Consider the following 16,704-nt stretch of genomic DNA (forward strand, 5'->3'; position numbering starts at 1 on the left):
CGGACAGGAACACTTAACTTTTTTTCTTCAGCTAAGTTATGACTCGCCCCCGAGTTCCTTCTCCTGGCTCAACTGCCCTTATCCCAGGTTCCTGGTCACAATTTATTTAGAGTCGTGTATGGTACACATTTCCTATAAGCATTAACCTTCCTGTGTCACGATTCTTCATTTACACTCTATGGGCCCAAGTTTCGGCCTCAGTTGCTCCTGATATTTTGGAGCAACTGGTGTAGAACGGAGTATCTTAGAAATTCAAATTCTCGGCATTTAGTTTGCTCCAGTTCTAGTCAGTTAGAACAGTTTCACTTTGGAACAGAATTTTTTTTTCAAAAGGGGGCGTGTCCGGCCACTTATGCTTGTTTTCAAAGTTTCTGCAGTGAAAACTTACTCCAAACTAACTTAGAATGGAGTAAGTGAAGATTTTTGTACGCTCGAAAAAACCTTGCCTACACTTTAGAAAATCAGGCGTAGGTTACAAATCAAGCGTAGGGAATGGGGCGGGGAGGTTTAAAGGGAAGTTTACAAACATTGAACACTTTAGTTTTACAAATAAAGAGCCATCATCAATAATAAATGATAAAAACATCAATAAATCAACCAATAAAATCAAAGAAAAATTAATAAGAAATAATTTTTTTTTAAATCAATAAATAAAACATTTTCTACTTACCGACTGCAGCACCGGGAGCCCTCCAACAGCGTGCTGGGATGCCCCCAGCCCCCCAGTGTGTCTCTGTCAGTGTCTCTCACTCTCTGTCTGTCAGTGTCTGTGTTTCTGACAGCGAGGGGTGGAGGGGAGGGGGAGGATGGGGAGGGGTGTGGGGGGGTGGAGGGGAGGGGGAGGAGGGGTGGTGTAGTGAAGGAGAGGGAGTGTAGTGGAGGAGAGGGGGTGTAGTGGGGGAGGGGGGGAGAGGGAGGGGAGGGGGGTGAGAAGGGAGGGAGGGGAGGGGGGGTGAGGAGGGAGGGACAGGAGGGGGGGTGAGAAGGGAGGGAGGGGAGGGGGGGTGGGAAAGGAGGGAGGGGAAGGGGGGAAGAGAGAGAGAAAGAGAAGGGAGAGAGAGAGAGAAAGAAAGGAGAGGGAGGCTGAATGGGCCGGGCCCAGCCGGGCCCAAGACTTCGAGCTTAGACTTACCAGATTGACAGGTAGGTGGCGTCGGGTCCGGGGTCCGGGGGGGGTCGGGAGCGCGGATCGGGGGCGGAGATCGGTCGGGAGCGGAGGTCGATCGGGGGGGGGGGGGCCGGGGGAGGAAGGTCAGGAGCGGGGGAAGCAGAGGTCGGGTCGAGGGGGGCGCGGTCCGGTGGGAGCGGGTGTCAAGTCGGGTCGGGAGGAAGCAGGAGCTGGGCGTGGGAGGAGCCTTATCCACGCAGCCCCAGTGAAGCCATTGGGTCAGGGCTAGGGGCTGCGTGCTTTGGGCCCCTCCCACACAGTTTTGGGCGCCTGGAGCTACTGCACATGCGCGCCCACTGTACCGCACATGTGCAGAGGTCCCGGCACTGTTTTCAGCGCAGGGACCTGGCTCCGCCCCCTGCAGCTCATGCTGCGCCGCGCCGAGGACCAGCAGGGAGCCGGAGAATCTGGAAGTTTTTTTAGGCACACTTTGTGGCGCGAGAAACGGACTTGAGCCCTATGTGTTAACATTTTAAGGTGTTGTGATCATGTTGTCAATCTTGAAGTATAAGTCAATGCTTGGGTGCCGCACATCTTTGATGTAAAGCCCAGTCTTGCTGCACCCCATAATCCCCTCCTTCAATTCCCACAAGCCAAAGCCACCCGCACACTGCTCTCAGATCCCTTAACCTCACTGCATTTCTCCCACAACCTCACTGCATTTCTCCCACATCCCGGCACCAACGTCCCATCACATCAACTGCCTACACACCACTCCTGTTATATATGTAAATCTATATATACCTTGTATAGTCACCAGAGGGCTCATTCCCTGGAGTCCTAAAGGATCCCACAATCCCTTGGGAGCACAGGTACTTGAGGAGGCCTCACAGGCTGGAGAGGCACTCTGGAGACCTGCAATAAAAGACTACGGTCACAATTTACTTTGAGCTCACTCTATCTGTTCAGACCCTTTAGTCATACATATGAACTGGTGAATAGATACAGATGACAAACCCAACGATGCAGAGAACAGTGGGCATCCTGGAGAAATTCTCGGAGGGAGATGATTGGGAAACCTTCGTGGAGCGACTCGACCAATACTTCGTGGCCAACGAGCTGGAAGGAGAAGCGAGCGCTGCCAAATGAAGGGCGATTCTTCTCACCATCTGCAGGGAACCAACGTATGGCCTCATGAAAAATCTGCTTGCTCCAGTGAAACCCACAGAGAAATCATACAATGATTTGTGCACACTGGTCCAGGAGCATCTGAACCAGAAGGAAAGCATTCTGATGGCGAGGTACCAGTTCTACACCTACAAAAGGTCTGAAAGCCAGGAAGTGGTGAGTTATGTCGCCGAGCTAAGACGCCTTGCAGGACATTGCGAATTTGAAGGACGTTTGGAGCACCTGCTCAGAGACTTTTTCGTACTTGGCATTGGCTATGAAGTGATACTTCGCAAACATTTGACTGTAGAGACCCCAACCTTGAGTAAGGCCACAGCGATAGCCCAGGCGTTCCTTGCCACCAGTGACAATACTAATCTCTCAGCACACAAGTGCTGCTACAAGTACTGTGAACAAAGTGATGTTGTTTTCAAATCACAACGTACAGGGCAGATCCCGCATGCCTGCAGCTGCATGTCTGCAGATGTCTGAGTTCACCATCAAGGGCGATGAATGCAAGGCCATTAACACCTTGTTGGCTCTGCGAGGGTGATCATCATTTCCATTCATGCCGCTTCAAAGGGTACATTTGCAAGGGCTGTGGAACAATGGAACACCTCCAACGAGTGTGCAGGCGAGCTGCAAACCCTGTTAATCCTGCAAACCACCATGTTGCAGAGGACAGATCCATGGCGGATCACGACGAACCAGAGCCTCAGACCGAGGAGGCAGAGGTACATGGGGTGCACACATTTACCACAAAGTGTCCCCCGATAATGCTGAAGGTTGAATTAAATGGACTCCCGATGTCAAAGGAGCTGGACACAGGCGCGAGCCAGTCTATTATGAGCAAAAAGACTTTTGAAAGGTTGTAATGCAGCAAAGGCCTCAAGGCCAGTCTTAACTCCCACGTACAAAACTGAGAACTTGCACAAAGGAACTGATTCCCGTAATCGGCAGTGCTACCATAAAGGTCTCCTACGATGGAGCGGTGCACAAGCTACCATTCTGGGTGGTACCGGGCGATGGTCCCATGCTGCTCGGCAGGAGCTGGCTGGGAAAGATATGCTGGAACTGGGACGACGTCCGAGCGCTCTCGTCCGCTGACGACACTTTGTGTGCCCAGGTCTTAAACAAGTTCCCTTCGCTGTTCGAACCAGGCGTCGGAAAGTTCCAAAGAGCAAAAGTGCAGATCCACCTAATTCCGGGGGTGCGACCCATCCCTCACAAGGCGAGAGCAATACCGTACATGATGAGAGAAAGGGTAGAGATCGAACTAGACTGGCTGCAACGAGAGGGCATCATGTTACCGATTGAATTCAACGACTGGGCCAGTCCGATTGTTCCAGTCCTCAAGGGAGACGGCACCGTCAGAATCTGTGGTGATTACAAAGTAACTATCAATCGTTTCTCCTTGCAGGATCAATACCCACTACCAAAGGCTGACGACTTTTTGCTACGCTGGCGGTGGGAAAGATGTTCACGAAGCTGGACTTGACCTTGGCCTACATGACGCTGGAGCTGGAGGAATCATCGAAGGGCTTCACCTGCATCAAACGCACAAAGGTCTCTTCATTTATAACAGATGTCCGTTTCGAATTCGATCAGCCGTGGCGATATTCCAGAGGAACATGGAAAGCTTACTGAAGTCGGTCCCGCACACGGTGGTCTTCCAGGACGACATCTTGGTTACAGGCCGGGACACAGTCGAGCATCTGCAGAATCTGGAGGAGGTTCTTAGTCGACTCAACCGCGTGGGGCTCAGGTTAAAACGCTCAAAGTGCGTTTTCCTGGCACCTAAAGTGGAGTTCCTGGGGAGAAGAATCGCGGCGGACGGCATCAGGCCCACCGATTCGAAGACGGAAGCAATCGAGAATGCACCGAGTCCACAGAACGTGACCGAGCTGCGGTCGTTTCTAGCTTGTGTTGTATGATCCATGTAAGCGTTTGGTACCAGCATGTGATGCGTCGTCGTACGGGGTCGGGTGTGTATTACAACAAGCTAATGATTCTGGGAAATTGTAACTGGTTGCTCATGCATCCAGAAGTCTGTCTAAGGCTGAGAGAGCCTACATCATGATTGAAAAAGAAGCGTTAGCATGTGTTTATTGGGTAAAGAAAATGCTTCAATATCTGTTTGGGCTCAAATTTGAATTGGAAACTGACCATAAGCCACTAATATCCCTGTTTTCTGAAAGTAAGGGGAGAAATACGAATGCATCGGCCCACATCCAGAGATGGGCGCTCACGTTGTCCGCATACAACTACGCCATCCGCCACAGGCCAGGCACAGAAAACTGTGCCGATGCTCTCAGTAGGCTGCCATTGCCCACCACGGGAGTGGAAATCATACAGCCCGCAGATTTAGTCATGGTAATGGAAGCATTCAAGAATGAGCAATCACCAGTCACAGCCCGACAGATTAGAACCTGGACGAGCCAGGACACCTAATAAAAAAATTGTGTGCTTCACGGGAGCTGGTCCAGTGTCCCAGTGGAAATGCAGGAAGAGATAAAGCCGTACCAGTGGCGCAAAGAAGAAATGTCTATACAGGCAGACTACCTTCTGTGGGGTAATCGGGTTGTGGTCCCCAAGAAGGACAGGGACACTTTCATCAGTGACCTCCACAGTACTCACCCAGGCATCGTAATGATGAAAGCGATAGCCAGATCCCACGTGTGGTGGCCCGGTATTGATGTGGACTTGGAGTCCTGCGTGCACAGATGTAACACATGCTCGCAGTTAAGCAATGCAACCAGGGAGACGCCACTAAGTTTATGGTCTTGGCCCTCCAAACCATGGTCCAGGGTCCATGTCGACTATGCAGGCACATTTTTGGGTAAAATGTTCCTTGTGGTGATAGATGCGTACTCCAAATGGATTGAATGTGAGATAATGTCGGCAAACACATCCGCTGCCACCATTGAAAGCCTGCGGGCCATGTTTGCCATGCACGGCCTGCCTGATGTCCTTCTGAGCGACAACGGGCCATGCTTCACCAATGCCGAGTTCAAAGAGTTCATGACCCGTAACGGGATCAAACATGTCACATCTGCCCCGTTCAAACCAGCATCCAATGGTCAGGCAGAGAGAGCAGTGCAAACTACCAAGCAGGGCTTGAAGAGGGTAACTGAAGGCTCACTGCAGACTCGCCTATCCCGAGTCCTGCTTAGCTACCGCATGAGACCCCACTCACTCACTGGGATTCCACCTGCTGAACTGCTCATGAAAAGGGCACTTAAGATAAGGCTCTCATTAGTTCACCCTGATCTACATGAACAGGTGGAGAGCAGGCGGCTTCAACAAAGTACATATGATAACGCAAATGTGTCACGCAAAATTGAAATCAATGATCATGTATTTGTGTTGAACTATGGACAATGTCCCATGTGCCTTCCCCACACTATTGTGGCCAAAAAGGGGAGCAGGGTGTTTCAGGTCAAACTTTGAAATGGACTCATTCACCATAAACACATGGACCAAATCAAACTTAGATTCACGGACTATCCTGAGCAACCCACTTTGGACCCTACCTTCTTTGACCCCCCAACACACACAGCAGTGGCAACCAACACCGCGGTTGGCCACGAAGCAGAACCCATCACCCGCAGCAGCAGGCTGTCCAGCAAGGCCAGCTGCATAGCAGCCCAGCGAGGGCCCAACAAATGATTCACCAAAACCAGAATTTGCACTGAGAAGATCAACCAGGGTAAGAAAGGCCCTAGATCAACTCATCTTGTAAATAGTTACACTATTGACTTTGGTGGGGGGTGTTGTTATACATGTAAACCTGTAGATATCTTGTATAGCCACCAGAGGGCTCCTCCCCTGGAGTCCCAAAGTATCTCTCAATCCCTTGGGAGCACAGGTACTTAAGGAGGCCTCACAGGCTGGAGAGACACTCTGGAGACCTGCAATAAAAGACTAAGTTCACACTTTACTTTGAGCTCACAGTATCCAGTCAGACTCTTTATTCATACATAACAACTCCAATATCTTGTTGCTCTCCCTTCCCCTCCCTGCCCCGCAAGGCCCTGCTTGGCCATTTTTCCCCCTCCTGTAAACCCATCCTCCAAGCCTCCCCATCCCAGTGTCTATAAACATGTACAGTATTTTAACACAAAAGCAAACTACTATCGATGCTGGAATCTGAAATAAAAACAGAAAATGCTGGAAATCTCAGTGGGTCAGGCAGCATCTGTGGAGAGAAAAACAGATTTAATGTTTCAGGTCAATGACCCTTCGTCAGAACTGGCGACTGTTTGAAAAAAACGCATTCTTAAGGAGCACTGAAAGGGGGAGGGGAAGAAAGAACAAAAGGAAAGGTCTGTGATAGGGTGGAAGGCAGGAGAGATTAGCGAGACAAAAGGGATGGTGGGCCAAATTGAAATGGTAATGGCTGGAGTTAGGAAAAGGTTAATCTAGATAGGGTATGAATGGCGGAATAATGACCAGCTGCCATTGAAGACAAAGAGAAAAAAAAACATAAGATCGGGGGGGGGGGGGGGGGGGGGGGAGAGGCGGGAGGCGGGGGAAGGGAGCCAAAAATGGGTAGAGGTTCTGCTCTGAAATTGTTGAACTCTATGTTGAGTCCAGAAGGCTGTAAAGTGCCTAAGCGAAAGATGAGCTGCTGTTCCTCGAGTATTTCAAACTTTGTTACACACCATTCCCCTCATCATGGTCTTCACAACTACACTGGCTTCCTTCCCACTTCCACTTCATCTCACCAATCTCTTTTGTAATCACTACTTACTGCTACCAAGCGTTGCCCTGTTGTGGACATCTATTTCAACAGGTAACAATTTTCTTCCCAATTTTGATTGACACTCAGTCACTACTACTGGAAAAGCATCTGTACAAGGACATGGGGTCGGAATAAGATCGGGCCCCAATGAAGCCCCTATAGTGAAATCTGACTTACGGACATTTACTGTTTCGCCTCATGCATGAAAGGACAATTTTTGTGGGAGCATTTGAATTGGTTGGTACCTTTGGCACTGAACCCCAATATAAATTGAAATGCTTAGGGAAGAAATTTAGAAGGGATACAATCTGTTGTGGTTAATAGATAAGATGCATAGGACACACAAATCAAACTCTTCACTCACCAGGATGAGAAAAGGGCTTGCTCCCAAATTTTTGCCAATGCCATTCCTGAGCTAATCACCAGGTGGGGAAGAGAGAGAAGTGCAAATAAAACCTTTCGATACTGAATTTTTCTTTACAATCTGGTGTTTGAATTACAAACATCAACTTCCCTCGAGCATTATGCCGGAGAATGGGAACTTATATGGGGAATTGTGGGCTAAAATAATTTTCTAAAACTCCGTGGCACCACTTGTTGGTAAGGCAAGAAATTGTCTGGCCAGCATCAGTTCTATGTGCAATAGTAATGTCACTTAATGTGACGTCTTACCCAAATTATTGTCATTTCTGATTCTTCACGTTCAATACTATTGGAGAATAATTATAATTCTATACTTTGCGAAGTGAAATTGGTCTTGGCCAGTTGTGCGAAATGAGCTCATAGCGAATCAGCAGCATGTTTTACACTGCACCTGATTTTCTTTTCTATTGAAGTAATTGGAAAATAAAATAGGGCGCAATGTACAAAGGCTGCTGATTCACTTTGCGTTATTGCCGCAGGCCAACTTCACTCCCTTGGTGTGTTTTTGCCTAAATCCTGCTAGACAAATTTATTCTATTGCCTTTGTTTATTTCTAGGTTTGAGTATGATCTCATCCTTAACTCTGATATAAACAGCAATCATCATCACCAATGGTTTTACTTCGAAGTGAGTGGAATGCGGAATGCAGTTCCTTATCGATTCAACATCATCAACTGTGAAAAGTCCAATAGTCAGTTTAACTATGGTAAGATATTGCATTTATTTTTTGACTATAGATGGCTTTTTATTTTATCATTACTTTTGTATCCTCAATTAAGCAACAGAACAAACATTTGAACAATATCCTCTTTCTCCAACATCCAGTCAAAGCCTATGTGGATATGATAGCAAATATCAGAAGATTCAAATTATGACAAACACTGGTGAAAGGTGAACAAGCAATCCCTTAATTACCACAACGTCACCCATATTTCAGACTTATTTTTCCAATTCATATTTTATTAAGCTCACTCATTTTTGATATGCGATTGATGAGCAATACTACTAATTGTTACGCAGACTAAGGTCTCCCATTTGCCAGACAGGAAGTATTTAAAGTTTGACGATTTGCAGCAGGTATTAATGGAGGTTGTGTGAATTACTGGAAACAAAAGCAACTGGTGAAATATGTATTGGCATCCAAAATAATAACTTAAATGTTTGCATTTAGGTGATTGAATGAGATCCCTAAATTTGTAAATAATTTCATTTTGTAAGGTTCAAAAAGAATGAGGAACTTGGGGGTCAAGTTTCGGCCTGAGTTGCTCCTATTTTTTTGGAGCAACTGGTTTAGAATAGAGTGTCTTAGAAATTGCAATTCTCGGCATTTAGTTTGCTCCAGTTCTAGTCAGTTAGAACGGTTTCATTTTGCAACAGATTTTTTTTTTTTCAAAAGGGGGCGTGTCCGCCCACTTACGCCTGTTTTGCAAGTTTAGGCAGTGAAAACTTACTCCAAACTAACTTAGAATGGAGTAAGTGTAGATTTTTGTACGCTCAGAGAAACCTTGCCTACACTTAGAAAATCAGGCGTAGGTTACAAATCAGGCGTAAGGAAGGGGGAGGGGAGAAGGGAAGTTTACAAACATGAAACACATCACTTTTACAAATAAAGAGCCATCATCAATAATAAATGATAAATAAATCAATAAATCAACCAATAAATCAATCAATAAAAATAAAAAATTAAAAAATCAAATAAATAAAAAATTAAGTTTCTATTCACCGACTGCAGCACCGGGAGCCTTCTAACAGCGTACTGGGACGGGGCCGCCCCCAGTGTGTGTGTCTCTGTCTCTGTCAATGTCTCTCTCCAACATGAAGAAGCCGGGCCGAAGATCTCGGGCGGGGCCCGCACCCAGCAAGATGCCGGGCGGGCGGGCCCCGCCGAAGGAAGAGGGCATGGACCGGACTTGAAGGGGGTGGGGGGCCGGGGAGCTGGAGCGGAGCGGGAGCTGGGGGAGGGGGGGGGGGCGCAGATGGCAGCAGAGCGGGAGCTGGGGGAGGGGGGGGGGGCGCGGATGGCAGCAGAACGGGAGCTGGGGGGGGGGGTGGGCGAGCAGATGGCAGCGGAGCGGGTGGGCGAGCAGATGGCAGCGGAGCGGGAGCTGGGGGGGGGGGGGAGGGTGAGCGGAGCGGGAACTGGGGGTGGGGTGAGCGGCAGACAGTGGAGCGGGAGCTGGGGGGGGGGGGTGGTGGGGGGGCGTGAGAGAGCCAGAGGGAGCGGGAGCTGAACGGGGAGGGGAGCCGGAGCCACAGCAGAAGCTGGAGGAGGGAGATGCAGTGCGATCTTCACCGCCCCAGTGAGCTCATTCGGCCAGGGCTAGGGGCGGCATGCTTCGGGCCCCTCCCAGACAGTTTCGGGCGCCTGGAGCTACTGCATATGCGCACACACTATAGCGCGCATGTGCAGAGGTCCCGGCACTGTTTTCAGCGCAGGGACCTGGCTCCACCCCCTACAGCTTGTGCTGCGTCGCGCCGAGGAACTGGATCGACCTGAGGGACTGGAGAATACCGAGGTAAGTTTTCGGCGCGGTTTTGAGCGTGGGAATCAGGTGTGGCTCCCGGGGGCGCAGCCCGAAACTTGACCCCTTAGTAATAGCTGCTTTTCTAGAACCTATAGATATCACCAAATAAACTGTTGAAAAATCCAAACTAAGAGCAGAGTGCTGAAATGTGAATTCAGTTGTGTGTACCGGGAAGGAGGACGGTGCTTTTGGCCAAGAATCAAATGAAAGTGAAAGTACATAATCAGTCATTATAGTGTGGGAACATTTCAGCCAAAATATTCTCTTCCCCGCCGCACCCGCCCCCCCCCTCCCCCGCCCCCCTTTAATGTGTGCTGGATAGGTATAGTGCACCCAGAGTGTACTGCCTCTGTTGAAGAAGAGCAGTCAGGAGGCCTTGAGAGCCGAACGTCCGTGGGTGACTGCAAAATAAGGTTGGACTTGTTTTCTCAAGACTCTACTGCCTTGCTGCTTGGTCCCCTGAAACCCTCTGATCTGAGGGAGACTCGGGCGCAAGGCCTAATGCCACCTTCTTTGGCGTGCCTGAAAATGGGTGCCTTTCCTTCAATTCAAGAGAAAACTGAGGCGGTAGGTCAAGCACTGTCCAATCCGCCCTGCATCTGTTGCAGGCGTACGCCATAGTCCACCTACCCAGAGAAGCCTGAGACATCCCAGGCAACATAAAGCGGGCAGAAATGGTGTTACGGGTTTCTATCCCATTTTCCTCTCTGTATAGCCTGGGAACGTTATGTTCCCCAGGCGCTACAGGGAGGAAAAATATCTGGACCATTATCTTTTACTTCAGTAAATTCTATGTGTATATCTTTGTGTATATTTGTTTATTTAAAAAGTGAAACCTCCTGGTTCTCGCATTAGTGCACTCAAGTCGATAACTATCTGAACATAATACCACTTGTTTACTTTTGTAATACCCCATTTATATCAGTAGCTTGCTGCAGGTAGCAGTATTCATATTTCAGCACCGTGTCATGTTGGCAGCATCACTAAGATAAAAGTCCAGTATGTTCCCCAAGTCTGGGCTGGACTGCAATCTAGATCCCAGAGTTAAAGAATAATGTGCTAATCCATAAGACCGCTCTGCCTCCTGCTGTGAACAATATTTATTGCAAAACATTAAATATACTGTGAATATACAAAAGTTCCAGAATGCATGGAAATTTGAAATAGCTTGTTAGATTAAGGAAACTGCAGGCTAAAAAAAATACATACTACACAGGAAGTTTGGAATGGTCTGGGAGTGCTGTCCACTTCTGGAAGTGAATAGTGAGGGAATGTCTGGAGAGGGAAAAAGGATATTCTGCCAGAGCTATGGCAACTTCATGGTTCAGCCAATTTCAAAAGGTTGTTCTTGAACAACATTTATTGGGGACAGCATTTGTCTTGTCCGACCCTCATTCAGTTTGGGGCCCCTACATTTTACTAGACAATGATAAATACGACTTACTTAATCTGGTATCAAATCCACACATGTACAAACGTGAAAAGGCACCTTTTCAATAGGTAACTCTACACAACATCAGAGACAGCTGTTCAGTATGACTAACATCTGGAATGCAGTGCATAACCATGGCATAATGGCCCTGAATTTGCAGTCAGCAGCGAAGCAAAGGAGTTTGCTGCTGATCCTGAAGTACGCTTCGCAAAAGGATTTCGCAATCCCTGTATCCAGAACTTCAGGTTTTCCAACTTTCAATTCAACAACAACAACTTGTATTTATATTGCGTCTTTAATGTAGTGAAACGTCCCCAGGCACTTCACAGGAGTATTATTAACACCAGGCCGCATGAGTAGAAATTAGTGCAGATGACCAAAAGCTTGGTCAAAGAGGTATATTTTAAAGGAGCGTCTTGAAGGAGGAAAGAGAGGCGGAGGGGTTTAGGCAGGGAGTTCCAGAGCTTGGGGCCGAGGTAACAGAAGGCACGGCCACCAATGGTTGAGCGATTATAATCGTGGATGGTCAAGAGGGCAGAATTAGAGGAGCGCAGACATCTCGGGTGGCTGGTTGTGGGGCTGGAGGAGATTGCAGAGCTAGGGAGGGGCGAGGCCTGGAGAAGGAATTTCTTCTCCCAGAGGGTTGTGAATCTGTGGAATTCTCTGCCCAGGGAAGCAGTTGAGGCTAGCTTTTTTTTAAATTAGAGAATTTAAGGAGCTAGGAACTAAATTTAAAAAGTAGGACCTCAAAAGTAGTAATCTCAGGATTGCTACCAGTGCCACGTGCTAGTCAGAGTAGGAATCGCAGGATAGCACAGATGAATATGTGGCTTGAGCAGTGGTGCAGCAGGGAGGGATTCAAATTCCTGGGGCATTGGAACAGGTTCTGGGGGAGGTGGGACCAGTACAAACCGGAGGGTCTGCACCTGGGCAGGACTGGAACCAATGTCCTAGGGGGAGTGTTTGCTCGTGCTGTTGGGGAGGAGTTAAACTAATATGGCAGGGGGATGAGAACCAATGAAGGGAGACAGAGGGAAACAAAAAGGAGACAAAAGCAAAAGACAGAGAGGAGATGAGTAAAAGTGGAGGGCAGAGAAACCCAAGGCAAAAAACAAAAAGGGCCACTGAATATAAAGGGGCTGCAGGAGGGGTCAAAACTAAAAATCATGGTTTTAAAAACTAGGATTAAAACACTCTACCTAAATGCACGCAGCATTCGAAATAAAGTAAATGAGTTGACTGCACAAATCATTACAAATGGGTATGATTTGGTGGCCATTACAGAAACATGGTTGCAGGGTGGCCAAGACTGCGAATTAAACATACAGGGGTATCTGACGATTTGGAAAGATAGACAAGAAGGGAAAGGAGGTGGGGTAGCTCTGTTAATAAAGGATGATATCAGGGCAGTTGTAAGAGACAATATTGGCTCTAATGAACAAAATGTTGAATCATTGTGGGTGGAGATCAGAGATAGTAAGGAGAAAAAGTCACTGGTGGGCGTAGTTTATAGGCCCCCAAATAATAACTTCACGGTGGGGCAGGCAATAATCAAGGGAATAATGGAGGCATGTGAAAAAGGAACGGCAGTAGTCATGGGGGATTTTAACCTACATATCGATTGGTTAACTCAAATCGCACGGGGTAGCCTGGAGGAGGAATTCATAGAATGCATACGGGATTGTTTCTTAGAACAGTATGTTACAGAACCTACAAGGGAGCAAGCTATCTTAAATCTGGTCCTGTGTAATGAGACAGGAAAAATAAACAATCTCCTAGTAAAAGATCCTCTCGGAATGAGTGATCACAGTATGGTTGAATTTGTAATACAGATTGAGGGTGAGGAAGTTGTGTCAGAAACGAGCGCACTTTGCTTAAACAAAGGGGACTACAATGGGATGAGGGCAGAGTTGGCTAAAGTAGACTGGAAACACAGACTAAATGGTGACACAATTGAGGAACAGTGGAGGACTTTTAAGGAGCCCTTTCATAGTGCGCAACAAAAATATATTCCAGTGAAAAAGAACGGCGGTAAGAGAAGGGATAACCAGCCGTGGATAACCAAGGAAATAAAGGAGATTATCAAATCAAAGATCAATGCGTATAAGGTGGCCAAGGTTAGTGGGAAACTAGAGGATTGGGAAAATTTTAAACAATAGCAAAGAATGACTAAAAAAGCAATAAAGAAAGGAAAGATAAATTATGAAGGTAAACTTGCGCAAAACATAAAATCAGATAGTAAAAGCTTTTACCGATATATAAAACGGAAAAGATTGACTAAAGTAAATGTTGGTCCCTTAGCAGATGAGAAGGGGGATTTAATAATGGGAAATGTGGAAATGGCTGAGACCTTAAACAATTATTTTGCTTCGGTCTTCACAGTGGAAGACACAAAAACCATGCCAAAAATTGCTGGTCACAGGAATGTGGGAAGGGAGGACCTTGAGACAATCACTATCACTAGGGGGATAGTGCTGGACAGGCTAATGGGACTCAAGGTAGACAAGTCCCCTGGTCCTGATGAAATGCATCCCAGGGTATTAAAAGAGATGGCGGAAGTTATAGCAGATGCATTCGTTATAATCTACCAAAATTCTCTAGACTCTGGGGAGGTACCAGCGGATTGGAAAGCAGCTAATGTAACGCCTCTGTTTAAAAAAGGGGGCAGACAAAAGGCAGGTAACTATAGGCCGGTTAGTTTAACATCTGTAGTGGGGAAAATGCTTGAAGCTATCATTAAGGAAGAAATAGCGGGACATCTAGATCGGAATAGTGCAATCAAGCAGACGCAGCATGGATTCATGAAGCGGAAATCATGTTTAACTAATTTACTAGAATTCTTTGAGGATATAACGAGCATGGTGGATAGAGGTGTACCGATGGATGTGGTGTATTTAGATTTCCAAAAGGCATTCGATAAGGTGCCACACAAAAGGTTACTGCAGAAGATAGAGGTACGCGGAGTCAGAGGAAATGTATTAGCATGGATAGAGAATTGGCTGGCGAACAGAAAGCAGAGAGTCGAGATAAATGGGTCCTTTTTGGGTTGGAAATCGGTGGTTAATGGTGTGCCACAGGGATCGGTGCTGGGACCACAACTGTTTACAATATACATAGATGACCTGGAAGAGGGGACAGAGTGTTGTGTAACAAAATTTGCAGATGACACTAAGATTAGTGGGAAAGCGGGTTGTGTAGAGGACACGGAGAGGCGGCAAAGAGATTTGGATAGGTTAAGCGAATGGGTTAAGGTTTGGCAGATGGAATACAATGTCGGAAAGTGTGAGGTCATCCACCTTGGGAAAAAAAACAGTAAAAGGGAATATTATTTGAATGGAGAGAAATTACAACATGCTGCGGTGCAGAGGGACCTGGGGGTCCTTGTGCATGAATCCCAAAAAGTTAGTTTGCAGGTGCAGCAGGTAATCAGGAAGGCGCACGGAATGTTGGCCTTCATTGCGAGAGGGATGGAGTACAAAAGCAGGGAGATCCTGCTGGTAAGACCGCACCTGGAGTACTGCGTGCAGTTTTGGTCACCTTACTTAAGGAAGGATATACTGGCTTTGGAGGGTGTACAGAGATGATTCACTCGGCTGATTCCGGAGATGAGGGGGTTACCTTATGATGATAGATTGAGTAGACTGGGTCTTTACTCGTTGGAGTTCAGAAGGATGAGGGGTGATCTTATAGAAACATTTAAAATCATGAAAGGGATAGACAAGATAGAGGCAGAGAGGTTGTTTCTACTGGTCGGGGAGACTAGAACTAGGGGGCACAGCCTCAAAATATGGGGGAGCCAATTTAAAACCGAGTTGAGAAGGAATTTCTTCTCCCAGAGGGTTGTGAATATGTGGAATTCTCTGCCCAAGGAAGCAGTTGAGGCTAGCTCATTGAATGTATTCAAGTCACAGATAGATAGATTTTTAACCAATAAGGGAATTAAGAGTTACGGGGAGAGGGCGGGTAACTGGAGCTGAGTCCACGGCCAGATCAGCCATGATCTTATTGAATGGCGGAGCAGGCTCGAGGGGCTGGATGGCCTACTCCTGTTCCTAATTCTTATGTTCTTATGTTGTGTTTTGAAAAGAAAGATGAGAATTTTGAAATCAAGGCGTTGCTTAACTAGAAGCCAATGTAGGTCAGCGAGCACAGGGGTGATGGGTGAGCGGGACTTGGTGCAAGTTAGAAGTCAGTGGCTGGGGAACAGAGTTTGTGGCAGGGACCCAATTCAAATAAGGATCCCCTTGTTCGAACTGCTGTGATGTCAACAGGCTGTCTAAGCAGCCAATCAAAAGGCAGAATTTTCATAGCGAGCAAGGAAGTGAGTAAGCCTTTAAAATTTTAACTTTTTAAAACAAAGATTGGGGCTCTCACATAGGGAAAAGGCAAAACTGAAATATGGCCAAACTTTACAAAAATTTAAAACACTTTTTGTAAAGTTTCTTAAAATTTTTATTTTTATTGAATTAAAATTGAAATAAAATTGAAATTAGTTTTCCAGGCCCTTAACATTTGTTTAGCAGTAATAACGCTGCCAAAACCCCAGTTGCACTTTTAGTGAGGAATGTAACTGCGAACTTACAACGGAAGAGCCAAAGTTTTCATCAGTTTCAATAATTTGGCTGATGAGACAGATTGCCGGCTTTGTGATGGAGGGAGCAGGGCACACAGAGAAGCCTGTGTCGGAGCTGTCAATGGTTCGGTCAGTTTGAAAGACTGAATTATGGCAATCGCTGCCAATATCTTGCACTATGGACTTAAGTCACTGTAGCTTAAAGGATATGCGTTCTAATCCACTCAATAAATTCGTTCTGAATATCCTGGCTCAGATGATAGACTGAGATGGCCTGAGAGTTCTGCACCTCAAATGTAAAGTTCTGGAAAAGTTGTTCCAATTGCTAAAGGCAAAAATGAATGAATGAATGAAACTGATTCATAGAAACATAGAAAATAGGTGCAGGAATAGGCCATTCGGCTCTTCGAGCCTACACCACCATTCAATATGATCATGGCTGATCATGCAACTTTAGTACCCCATTCCTGCTTTCTCTCCATACCCCTTGATCCCTTTAGCTGTAAGGGCCATATCTAACTCATTTTTGAATATATCGAACAAACTGGCCTCAACAACTTTCTGTGGTAGAGAATTCCAAGGTTCACAATTCTCTGAGTGAAGAAGTTTCTCCTCATCTCAGTCCTAAATGGCTTACCCCTTATATTTAGACTGTGACCCCTGGTTCTGGACTTCCCCAACATCGGGAACATTCTTCCTGCATCTAACCTGTCCAATCCCTTCAGAATTTTA

General features: G+C 46.8%; 1 protein-coding gene across 11 annotated transcripts in view; it reads left to right on the forward strand.

Annotated features, from left to right (window-relative positions):
* Window positions 1-16,704, forward strand: part of agtpbp1 (ATP/GTP binding carboxypeptidase 1) — a 492,848-nt gene that overhangs the window by 304,703 nt on the left and 171,441 nt on the right. For all 11 annotated transcript variants that reach the window (XM_070882177.1, XM_070882142.1, XM_070882161.1 and 8 more), the window contains one exon: window positions 8,000-8,148. In XM_070882177.1, the coding sequence (XP_070738278.1) occupies window positions 8,000-8,148 (149 nt within the window). The remainder of the gene's footprint in view (window positions 1-7,999; window positions 8,149-16,704) is intronic.

This window comes from Pristiophorus japonicus, chromosome 1 (genome assembly GCF_044704955.1).
Source record: "Pristiophorus japonicus isolate sPriJap1 chromosome 1, sPriJap1.hap1, whole genome shotgun sequence".
NCBI classification, from domain to species: domain Eukaryota; kingdom Metazoa; phylum Chordata; class Chondrichthyes; family Pristiophoridae; genus Pristiophorus; species Pristiophorus japonicus.